The following is a 12424-nucleotide window of genomic DNA, read 5'->3' as shown; positions in this document are numbered from 1 at the left end:
AGTAAAGGATAAGTGCCTTTGTATCTGTGCTATGTCTTCATCATTCCAACAGGATGACTCATTACAAACATCTGTAGTAATAAAATGAACTGCATTTTTCATTCCAACAGATGGTGCACTGCAAACATTAACATTGCTTTTATAAATCGCATAAAACATGGCATGTAACAAAGACATGTGCATTGCATTAGTTATTCCAACAGATGGTATACCGCAAACGTTAATGTTGAGGTCTGTCTCTATTACTTAGATTTCAGGCCATCTTAGACGAGTAGCACAACTAGTTTCCTGGTAGAGGAAACAAGTCTATCAATGTGTGCTGCTTGAAAGTTTTGAAGTTTATTATGTGAATTGATTAAAATAAAAATGATTTTTTTTTTCTGTGAAATGAAAACGAGCCTTGATTTCTTTTAGCTACTCGTTTCGATGGCTCACCACAGATTGACAGAAGTAACTGTCAATTTGTCCACAGTAGTACAATTTCACAAAGCGGTATGAATGCCCGACCCTCCTGCCTGGTTTTGCTGTTTATGAAAGCAGCAAGGGGACGTAGGGGGTCCAGGAGATGGTACTTGAACCCCAGTCCGCCTGGCTATGTCTGTGTGCTGTGGGCGTGGCCTCTCGTGTCAGGAGGGTAGAGGGAAGGCCACACTGAGTGGACCCCAAGCTCCCCAGTGCAGGTCAAGTTAATTGGCTAATGTACTAATGTGGATGGCCAGGCTTGTCCCCTGTGCCCAGTGCCCCCGAGGCAGGGTATGACCAGTGCAACCTTAAACTGAGCTAGTCAGGCTCCCCAATAGATGGCTGAATATGAAAACGGCTTCATTCTGTTCACCTACTCACCACCTAAAAGGGGAACTGAGAAACAAAGAAAAGGAAGCATGATAATACTGAGGAAACCACAAGTTCATGGGTGTCGTCTGTAACAATTTTAAGGAACGTGAAACACGTATCTGCAACCTGCAGCGTGCAAGCAAAAAAAGTTTGAAAGGTTATGTTGTAGAAATGGATGGCCGTCCATTTGCAAACACTAGTGAGTTTGAGTGCGTCCACTGCACGCTGCGAGACACTGGATGGGCAGGGGCAGATGCCAGGGAGTTGGCATATAATGGGACATACCTCACAGCATAGTGATAAAATACATTGTATTTGTCATTCCAACAGATATACATCACAAATAATACCACTGCTTTTATGAATCCCTTATTAAATGGCATACAATAGAAACATATGCAATGTATTTATCATTCCAACAGACGGTGCATCACAAACATTTGTAGCAATAAAATAATAAAATGCATTGCATTTGTTATTTCACCAGATGACACATCACACGCATTTTTAGTAATAAAATGCATTGAATCAGCCATTCCAACAGATGGTGCTTCGAAAACATTTAGAGTAAAAATGCATTGGATTTGTCATTCCAGCTGATGGTGTATCAGAAACATTAACACTACTTTTATGAATCCCGTAACAAATAGCATACAACAGAGACATTTACAATGCATTTGTCATTTCAACTGATGGTGTACCGCAAACATTTGTAGTAACAGAATGTGCCTGTGTGTGTTGGAACAAAAAATGCAATGCGTTTTATGACTACATGCATTACAAAATGCATTCCAATAGAAGGTGAACTGGATGTATGAATGCTGAGGTCTGTGTCACTTAGTCAGATTTCGGCCCATCTTAGCCGGGTAACACAGGTAGTATATAACAATAAGATGAGAAAACCTCGAGGGAGAGGAGTACTTTTTATAGGCGTTATAGATGTAGAAAGTAAATAAGCCCTTTTTCTAGCCATTTCTTGGTGAGTGCATGGGTCATGTTGGCTTATTCTTTGCTTTTTGGCTGATAGGAGCCTGTAGTTCCCGAAGGTGCTCAGTGCTTGCCATTCTGAACCCATGTTTCCTATCTGGTGTGCACGATTTCCTTATTAATTCAGGAATAATTTAAAGTTTATAAGGATTCACTTGCTTGGTCTCAGAGCGGCACCCTGCTCCCCAAGCCCTCACTCTGCAGTTCCTGCCCCCCCCCCCCCCCCCCCCCCCTCTTTCTCTCATGTATTTTCCTTCTCACAGTCTGGCTCTTCAGTACCAACACGTGGGCGCCCTCTAGTGGGGTTGGCGTGTCACCTCTTATTTGGATCTCTCGGGCGTTTCGGCTCACGGCGCTACTTGTTGGAGTTATCAGAGGTGCATCGTGGACATGTTCTCTCATGCTGGTCTGAGCCTTTCCAATTGGCCTGACTCGACGTCTAGGGTGGCCAGGGTCCTTTTTTTCTTTAGCGTGTCCTGTCGATGAGGGCTGATGTAGGCAGTCCGGCCTGGGATTTCTAACACCGTCTGGGGTTAAGTTTTGTTTGTTGCCCGGACTGTACGAAGAAGCGCACCCCTCCATAGTTTTGTTCGTTTCTCACGCTTCTGGTAGAAGTTTTATACCCGCGCACGGCTTAGCGTGCCAACGAGCTCCGTGCATTTCTGGGTCACGCCGAGAGGTTTGCAGAAAAGCAGACGCTGCGGTTTGACATGTAGCAGGGCGGATGATTGGACAGCAAGTCATAATAGCAAAAGACGAAAAGCGTAAACCGACAGATTTCAAAAACCATCTAACAGCCACGTTATGGAGTTTAACACAATAAGTAGGAAAGCCTGTAAACGCTGGCACGTGTAACGACTGATGATGTGCTTTAAATGTCGTTATCTGTACAAAGACGGGTAATTGGATAATCAAAAGATGTTGGCTATCTGTTTCCCTACACATGGCTCCCTTGGTTTTCCTCGTGGTCCGCATGTGTGAAGCTCCCTTGACCAGCACGTCATCTCTCCTGGGCATTCCAGGGTCTGTCATTTCAAGGCGCCTTCCTCACCTCCTGTCCGCTGTTAGTAGAGGGCGACTCTCCTTCTGTCTCCTAAAGCTTCACTCCTCTTCCTGTGTCTCATTCACACTTGCACTTTCTCTTTCAATCACATCACCTAAACCAAACTGACCATTCAGAGCAAAGCCAAAATTGACCAATCACCGCAAAACTGAACTGATCAATCGGAGCAAAGCCAAATTGACCAGTCAGAGCAAAGTTGAACTTACCAATCAAAGCAAAGCCAAAATTGACCAATCAAAGCAAAACTGAACAGATCAGTCGGAGAAAAGCCAAACTGACCAGTCAGAGCAAACTTAAAATTGACCAATCAGAGCAAAGCCAAAACTAATTAATTACAGCAAAGTTGAGCTGAGCAATTAAAGCAAAGCCAAAATTGACCAATCAGAGCAAAGCCAAACTGACCAGTCGGAGCAAGAGCAAAATTGACCAATCAGAGCAAAGTTGAACTTACCAATCAAAGCAAAGCCAAAATTGACCAATCAAAGCAAAACTGAACAGATCAGTCAGAGAAAAGCCAAACTGACCAGTCAGAGCAAAGTTGAACTTGCCAATCAAAGCAAAGTTGAACTGACCAATCAGAGCAAAGCCAAACTGACCAGTCAGAGCAAACTTAAAATTGACCAATCAGAGCAAAGCCAAAACTAATTAATCACAGCAAAGTTGAGCTGAGCAATTAAAGTAAAGCCAAACTGACCAGTCGGAGCAAGAGCAAAATTGACCAATTAGATAAAAGCCAAATTGACCAGTCAGAGCAAAGGCAAAACTAGTTAATCAGAGCAAAGTTGAACTGACCAATTAAAGCAAAGCCAAAATTGACCAGTCAGAGCAAAGCCAAACTGACCAGTCAGAGCAAGAGCAAAATTGACCAATCAGAGCAAAGCCAAAACTAATTAATCACAGCAAAGTTGAACTGACTAATTAAAGCAAAACCAAACTGACCAGTCAGAGCAAAGCCAAAACTAATTAAGCAGAGCAAAGTTGAACTGACCAATCAGATTGCTCTGAGGGACCGGACACACACACACAGATCTTTAGTGTTTTATTGTACAGTAGATTCCAGCACCTGGTCTGTGTGGGATTGGCACTTTGTCTCCTTCCAACATGCATGCATGTGTGTGTGTGAGTTTGTGTGTGTGTGTGTGTGTGTGAGTGAGTCCGGCTGAGTGGTGACTCCAAACTGTCCCTGTGTCATTGTGTGTATGGACTGATGCCTTGTCCAAGGTTGCCTCCTGCCTTGTCCCTGTTGTCATCAGGATAGGCTCCTCCCTCCAACCCTCAACTGGATTAAGCCAGTGGTGCGAATGCAATTTGTGACAACTTTGGCCTTGTCTGCCCCCAGGAGGTTTTTTGTTTTTAAACTTCTGATCTTTTAAAGAACACAAAACATCACTGACTGGCATTGGTGACATTGCCTGCTACTGATTTCTCATGCCCTACATGGTTTTGTCATCTTTTCTGTCTGTGGTGCCCCTTGGGTGGGCACCATACAAGTTGACCGGTGAAGCATGTAAGTTCAGGAGCCGTGGTTTTCTATATGAGCCAAGTCCAAACAGATGAATCAGTTGTATTCCGATCCCAGATCCCAGTTCCGCGTAAACCTGACACCCCTTCATCTTTGCCACCAAAGCGTGTTGTTCCTAATTTTTTGGCCACAGGTCTTCAGATGATTCCACGCCATGTGATCAAATTCTCCAGTGTGTTTGGACTCCCAGTTCGTTGGGAACTTCAAGTTGTTCAATCCCATTTTCTGGTCACCTCTTGTCTACAAGTTTTTATTTGCTGTGTTTCAGCTGTTGGCCTTGTACGCTATGGACTCGGGTTCAAGACCAGCGCAGTCTGCATGTTCTCCCAGTGTCTGTGTGTGTTTTCTTCAGTTCTCTGCTTCCCTCCCACATCACAATGCTGTAAATATTTGCGCTGGTGCTGATGGACTGGCATCCCAGTCTAGTGTTGACTCTTGACCCGTGCCCAGTGCTCAAGAGTTACTCCTTGGCTCCCTCTGACCTTGGAATCAGTGGTCCCAAGAATGGACAGATCTGTGTGCCCCCCTGCATTGCACTGTGAGGTGACCATCTTGAGTTGACCATCTTTAGTACCCTTCACCACACATCAGATGTAAAAAGCAAGCAAAGCCCTCTGGACATGGAGGAAGTGCTGCTGGCAGGAGCCACCCTCTTACTTCAGGGACCCAGAGACCACCACAGCGGAACACATTCACTCACACCTGTGTCCTTTGGATGCCCAGTCTACTATTCTGTACTTGAGGGTCTTTGGCATCAGTGCTGTGCCATTCATGTCCCCAGCCAAACTTCACAACCATTATTTCTCACAAAGGGACTTCAGGCCACCATTGTCTATCTAGTAAGCAACCCTAGAGTGATGCCAGCCCATTGCATGGCACACTGACACAAACACCATCGCTGGCCAATTTCTGCATAGATACAGGAATAAAATGGACGCTCAACCACAAATGCACTGCTGTGCCACCATGCCAGCCATCTATTTATTGTCATTTGTAAAAAAAAATGTCTTGGCACAGAGTGCACTGCGGAGACAGGACTCACCACCCTAGTTTATTTTGGCTGCCACTCTGAGTGCCACCTTGTCTTCTTTCACAGCGTCATTTCATGTGTCATTAATTAATAGAATAACCTGCTCCAGTTTTTGTTTTAAATGTCACCTTTCCCTCAAGTTCAGTTCATGGATCAAACACAGCATGTGTCCGGACCAGGTGGCATTGGCTTCTCTTCTGGATTCTTCCATGTCGTGTCAGCAGGATGACAAATGGCAAAAGCAACAGGCTTAGTTTTGCATGATGGATGAGACAAAGTGACACAGTGACACCTGGCACCTGCTGCTGGCCTTGGGGAGCATCACTAGCAATGCAAATGTATGGCAGGGCGCCAGTCATAGAGACGCTGCTCTCAGGGCGCTGATCCAAAGTAAGATATTATTGGCAGTAAAAAGGGCAATGCCTCGCATATGGGCACAATTTCATATAGTGCCTTTCCACACTATACTAGGGCGCCTTAAAGCTGCTTGGGTGCCTTTCATCTATGGGAGGTGTTTTCTGCAAAAATGGAAATGAAAATGCAGCCTATTCTCTTGCAATATCTATGTGCAAGAATGCCACAACAATAAAGATAAAAGGAACAAGCGCCGTTTGCAGTTTCCTTTTCAGCCTGAACAGCAAAGACGCTGCGAAAATGAAAAGTCAAACGTAAAAAAAGCACTGGCGCCACCTGCTGTTCATTGAGTTTGCATTTTCCACTTTGTCTTCTCATTTTCAAGTTCTCAACATAGAAATAGCGCGAGTCAATGGGCGGGGCTTTATGCATCGATTTCCCATAATTCTTTCTCCTTCACCGCTGTAGCCACTCCCATCGACAGCATACTCCTCCCTGCCGCCATGTATAAGTCACGTGATTTGGATCGTTTCACCGACTCCCTTAGTGTCGCAGCGGGAGTGAAAGGTGAGCTTCATATAGCGCCTTTCCATTCTCAACACCCTCTCAAGATACTCAACAGGTGCAGTAGAAGCGCTTTCGTGTTTAAACAGTGTGATTTGATCAGGTCACGAGGTTGAACCTGGGGCACTTGGGTGGGCATTGTTTATTTATTTATGATTTTATTATGTAGCGCCGTGAATACCACAAGAAGCAAGTTTATTAAGTACAGTGCGGGCGTTTTGTTGTTTTGAAAGTGTGGCGCCTGTAGAGAGTTCTGGAGGTGAGTACTTAGGATCTCATATAGTGCCTTTCCATAGTGGACTCCACCGCGAGTCACCTAACAGGGACAGTACAGGTGCTTCTGTATTTAAAGAGCGGACCACAGGCAGGTGAGATGATTTGCTCAAATCACACAGTGGACTCTGGTGAAGGGGACAAGGCTGTAATTAGAAGTTCATATACAGTAGTGTCTTCCCATAATAAACTCCAAAACGAGCTCACTTATTGTACTGTGCCAACCTCCTTTATTTTATACTATAGCGCCTTTCTATGGAAAACACATTGACGGTCTACTTTATTATAAGGTGCCTTTGTACAGTGAATATTTCAGCATGCAATTTTAATGCATTTCAATAGTGAATGCTTGTCTTTCCATCATGCACACCATGGCAAGCTGCTTTATTATATAGTGCCTTTCAGAAGTCAACACTATGATAAGCTACTTTATTCTAGACCCTTTCCATTTTAAACACTATGGCAAGTTCCTTTATTATATAGTGCCTTACCATTGTGAACACCATGGTAAGCTGTTTTATTATATACACTGTGACAGATAGGGGGCGCTATCGTCCCCTTGAACCCTCAGACCACTCGTCAGACACCAGATAAAAGTCCAAATAATTAAATTTATTATAATAATAAGTGCACAAATATGCTAAAATAAGCTACTTTAGTGTATAGTGCTTTTCCAAAGGGGCCACTATGACAAATTGCTTTATTATATAGCGTCTCTCCAAATTGAAAATTATGGCATGTTACTTATTATATAGCGCCTTTCAGTAGTAATCACTGTAATAAGCTACTTTATTAGGTAGCACATTTCCATAGTGGACACCAAGAGAAACTATTTTTGTATGTAGTGCTAGTGCCTTTGCATAGTGCCCGCCATGCCAAGCTACTTTACCAGCTCAGTATAACTGTTTAATTATTTCCTCTATGCCAGCAGTGCCACGTGAAGTGCTCCCCTTCAGGGTCACACAGTGCGCATGTTCAGGTTCTTCTGATTTCATATAGCGCCTGTCCATAGTGAACAAGACTCCAAGCTACATTCCAGGTGCAGCACATCACCAGTGAGGTGATGTGCTGGGTGATTTACGGTGCCAGTACTGGAGTGCCCATCTGTCTGGCTGAAGGTTCATGATGGGGAGGCCAGGCCATGGAGGTTCAAAACTCCTCTGACTCAGTGAAAATTGAGACAATAACAAAAATGAAATTCCAGGACCTTGACCTAGAGCAGACACAAACATCTCAAGTGCCAGGGGCAGGAGAAGTGGCACTTAACCATGCCAGCATGTCTGTCCAGGATGGCATCTTTGACAAATACTAGCCTTCAGCAGGTGGACTGGACACTCTTGATGCATTCTGGCATTTTCGATTGTTGTTACATCATTATATAGTGCCTTTCACCACAAGAATCTACACGTTCAGTTAATCCTACTGGCTCTCCAATTCCATTGACTTGTGGGTTGGCAGTTTTGGCTCATGCAGCCTTGTTGTGCTCTAATTATCCCACTGACTGAAAAAGGTGGAGCTCTTACGGGCAGGGGCGGGGGGGGTATTGGATTAGCCCACCCACTGAGTTCCTGGTCCTATGTTAGCAACACTTTGAGCACAAGATGGGGAGGAGGAGTTATTATTTTGTAAAGAGTGGGCTGTGACTGCCCCAGCCATTGCTCTTCACCCTGTGTGGCTGTGGCACTCTAAGCAGTAGATAGGAGGAGCAATTAATGTTCAGAGGCGGGGCTGTAACTGCCCCATCCACTGATGTTCAGATCCTGTGTGAGCAGCATTCTTAGCAGAAGATAGGCGGGGCTATTACAGTTCAGAGGCGGGGCTGTGACTGCCCCACCCACTGGGATTCCTGTCCTATATTGGGTGGCACTCTTCGCAGAAGGTGGTATAGCAAATCAAGTTCAGAGGTGGGGCTCTGACTTTGAGAGTGTCGTGTATACTGGGATCTCAGGATTGGGGGGCGGAACTATGATTCCCTCTTTTAGTGTAGGTAGGGTTCTATGTAGGCGGGGCTCTGAGAATGTGGGTAGTGTGTAGGTGAAGATTTTAGGTTTGAAGGGGCGGAGCTTTCTGAGTTCCTCAGCCAATAGTGTTGTGGTGCTGTGTAGGCGGAGCACTTAGGGCTTTGACTGCCCTGCTTAGGAGGTTTTAAGCACCTATAGTGGATGTTCTGATTGGTTCTCTCACAGCCTTCATAGTTCAGGTTATGTGCAGCTGAGGTTTTGATTGGCTCAGTGTGTTGGATATATTTCAGCTCACCATCTATACTCTACAGAGTCTATAAGGAGTCAGGAGGTTGAGGGAGCTGGGGGGGGGGGGGACAGGACGGGGGGTTTCCTCAGGTGGTCAGCTGACTTTCTTTCTGTGTACCCAGTGCAGAGGTAGGGAGGAGTACAGGGTGGGAGATTCCTCCTCATGGCATCTTTGTCTGTAGAAGCAGGCTTACCACTCTGTATGCCCCTTTGCTCAATCGCTTTAGTGGAGGTCTTAGAAACGTTGCTAGGACTACTCCCCCCATCACCATGGTGGCAGTTAACTAATGTCACTTTTAGTGTCTCTGTCTTTGGAAGTGCCATGCAGCTGGTTATTATCCCCCTGGTGTGTGTGTCGTTGCCCGGCTGTCCTCTCGGGCTCTGACACAGGTGTCAGTATGACTCGGCCCCAGTTGGCATCGCCCTCCTCAACACTTGAGGGCCCCAGCAGTCAGGGCTGAAATCCAATATGGGGTGTGGCCAGCAGGTGTGTGCTAAGGTTACAATGAGATAAAAATAAAAGAGCGTCCAGGTGCACGCGGCTCACCAGATTCCCTTTTTTTTTTTTGTTCGGCAGGATGCGTGCCTCACGAAGACACCTGTGTGTGGTGCTTATGGCCGCGGTGCCTCTGGCGTGCTTCTTCCTCTTCACGTGGTCCATGAAGCCCTACAGCGTGGTCAACATCCACTACAGGACTAGGGGGAACCCAGAGCCCGGAGTACACATCTCGTCCCAGAAGTACGCGCACATCCCGATCCAGCCGAAGAGTGACGTCATGAGGTAAGTGCAGCATCGTGCCATCTTGTTAGGGATTATATAGCACCTTTCACCTTGAGTGCTGCCATAAAATACTTTAAATAAGATACATTAGAAAAAGGAATCACCTCGGGGTCCCAACTAGGGGCACTGTAAAGCAAGGCTTGGGGACACACAGGTTCAGATGTGCCTGTTTAGTAGAGTCTTGTTGGTGAGCAGTAAAAGATGTGTGGAGTTGGTTGGCAGTTCATGCCAGGGCATTCACAGTCATGTTTTAACCTCTTGTAGTAGTCGGCAGGATACCAGTGGCTTGTTTGTGGGGATGTGATGGAAGCCCACTAAGAAACAGGGTTCTGTTTAGGCATCAGTGCATGAAGGTGGGCAGTGCCCATGTCCAAAGTTAAGATCCTTCCAAGACTCATTTTCATGCTGACGTCATTGTCACCAGTGCACCTGTAAAGCACAAAGCTATGCAACCCACACCTCGGGTGACTCCTCAGCCTTCAGAGGTGCCCAACCAGGGGTTTCTTTTAGGTCATGGTGAGCTGAGACAGCTTGAAAACCTGGAGTTGGCACACAGCGGTAATGGGTAGGTGGGTTCAGGTGGGGTATACCTGCAGGCCTCACTCAAAGGGGTCTCTTTGCTTATCCCTCTTCAGGCTGCTCTCTCACAATTCTTGCCAGTGTGTACGGGAGGAGAACGTCCTTAACCTGCCGTTTTCTGCCAAGCTCTTCTCCCAAGTGAATGTAGCCACCTTCCAGAATGCCTATAATGCCAGCGAGCTGGAGGAGGTGAAGAGGAGGCGCGCCCAGGAGTACCATAGCTTTCTGCAGAGGTAAAATGGGGGGGGGGGCACCAAAAGTGGGCTAAGTCCTGGGTGTTCGATAGGACACTGAACAGGATGCTAACCACATCACTCAGAAAATGCAGGGGTCATGCAGACCTCAGATGCCATGTGGGCAGAGGTATTAAAGCTTGGTGGTGCGGCTCTTCCTGCCTCAAACAGGATGCTGCAGGTGGGGTTTGTGAGGGGGGGGGGGGGGGTCTGTCTGATTGCATCACACTGCAGTTTTCAGGCACTGTGCAGGTGAAACTCTGGTGGTCTTGCCTAACTAGACTTGGGCACCCAATGGGTGAGATACTCATGGGCAGAGCCAGTATTCTAACTCACTTCCCCACTAGTGGGCAAGTAGTGCGGGGACTGGTGCTGGGTGGGACTCTGGGCAGCACTTTAAGCAGAAGATGGGTAGAACTATTAAAGATCAGAGTTTGGGCTGGTACTGCCATGTCCTATGTAGGTGCCACTCTTAGCAGAAGATGGGTAGAGCTAATAAAGTACAGAGGTGGAGCTCTGATTATCCCACTGACTGAAAATGGAGGAGCTCTTAGGGGCAGGGGGGATTAGCCCACCCACTGAGTTCCTGGACCTATGTGAGCAACACTGTGAGCATAAGATGGGGAGGAGAAGTTATTCATTTGTAGAGAATGGGCTGTGACTGCCCCAGCCATTGATCTTCACCCTGTGTGGGTGGCACTCTAAGCAGTAAATAGGAGGAGCAATTAATGTTCAGAGGCGGAGCTGTAACTACCCCATCCACTGATGTTCAGATCCAAGTGGGCAGCATTCTTAGCAGAAGATAGGCGGGGCTATTGCAGTTCAGAGGCGGGGCTGTTACTGCCCCACCCACTGGGATCCCTGTCCTATATGGGTGGCACTCTTAGCAGAAGGTGGAAGAGCAATTCAAGTTCAGAGGTGCGGTCTGACTTTGAGACTGCTGTGTATACTGGGATCCCCAGGATTGGGGTGCAGAACTATGACTCCATCTTTTAGTGTAGTTTGGGTTCTATGTAGGCGGGGCTCCGAGAAAGTAGGTAGTGTGGAGGTGAAGATTTTAGGTATGAAGGGGCGAAGCTATCTGAGTTCCTCAGCCAATAGTGTTATGGTGCTGTGTAGGCGGAGCCCTTAGGACTTTGACTGCTCTGCTTAATAGAATTGATGTTCTGATTGGTTCCCTCACAGTTCAGGTTATGTGTGGCTGTGGTTTTGATTGGCTCAGGCAGTAGGATGTGAGTCCTTATGAGGTTCACAACCCCACATTTGTGGTGGAATTCACGTGATTACTGAGTGACTCTCTGATAGCCTCATCCATTAAGATTCAGGCCGTCATTCTCTCATCCGATGCTAGCAGCACATTGGGGGGAATTCATTACAGTTTGGAGGCGGGGCCTTGAGTGCTCCACCCACTAAAGTTCAGAGGCTGTGTGTGTGTGGAGCTCCTAAAATTCAAAGAAGCGCTCTGAATGGTTCACCCTGGCAGGGCTCTAAGGATTAGGGAGGGGCTATGACTGCTTAGTGTGGGTCAGGTCCTGTGTAGGAGGAGCTCTATGAGTCTGGATAGTGTGTAGGAGGAGCTCTTAGGCTTCAGGGGCGGGGATCTGTGATGACATCACCTGGGGGTTTGAGATGTTGTGTTAAAGGGGAGGGGTCTTAGCTCTTAGTAAGTTTTGGCAAAGCCTTTACACTTCAGGTTATTTATGACTGGGGTTCTGATGAGCTCCTGCAGTAGGGGTCCTTATGGGGTTCAGACCCCCACATGCATGGTGGGATGAAGTTTCTGATGGACTTGCCTTTAGGGATTCAGGGACAGTGTGGATGACATTTTCAGCAATGGTAACTCCATCACATGGCAGGGTTCCCTCTGAGTGGGTATGCAGGGGTTGGGCACCATGGGGTGGTCATGCCACACTTACACACTAGGATCATCTGTTATTGGGGGGGGGGGCGGGGGC

At 46.7% G+C, this 12424-nt stretch overlaps 1 protein-coding gene across 6 annotated transcripts in view; it reads left to right on the top strand.

Annotated features, from left to right (window-relative positions):
- b4galnt1b (beta-1,4-N-acetyl-galactosaminyl transferase 1b) overlaps positions 1-12424 on the top strand; it is a 155547-nt gene that overhangs the window by 125083 nt on the left and 18040 nt on the right. For all 6 annotated transcript variants that reach the window (XM_051925383.1, XM_051925379.1, XM_051925382.1 and 3 more), the window contains exons 2-3: positions 9454-9657; positions 10293-10469. In XM_051925383.1, coding sequence (XP_051781343.1) covers positions 9455-9657; positions 10293-10469 — 380 coding nt within the window. In that variant the 5' untranslated portion in view covers position 9454. The remainder of the gene's footprint in view (positions 1-9453; positions 9658-10292; positions 10470-12424) is intronic.

Source organism: Erpetoichthys calabaricus, chromosome 3, assembly GCF_900747795.2.
Source record: "Erpetoichthys calabaricus chromosome 3, fErpCal1.3, whole genome shotgun sequence".
In the NCBI taxonomy this organism is placed as follows: Eukaryota; Metazoa; Chordata; class Cladistia; order Polypteriformes; family Polypteridae; genus Erpetoichthys; species Erpetoichthys calabaricus.
The sequence above is the reverse complement of the archived record's forward strand: the minus strand, read 5'-3'. Positions and strand labels throughout refer to the sequence as shown.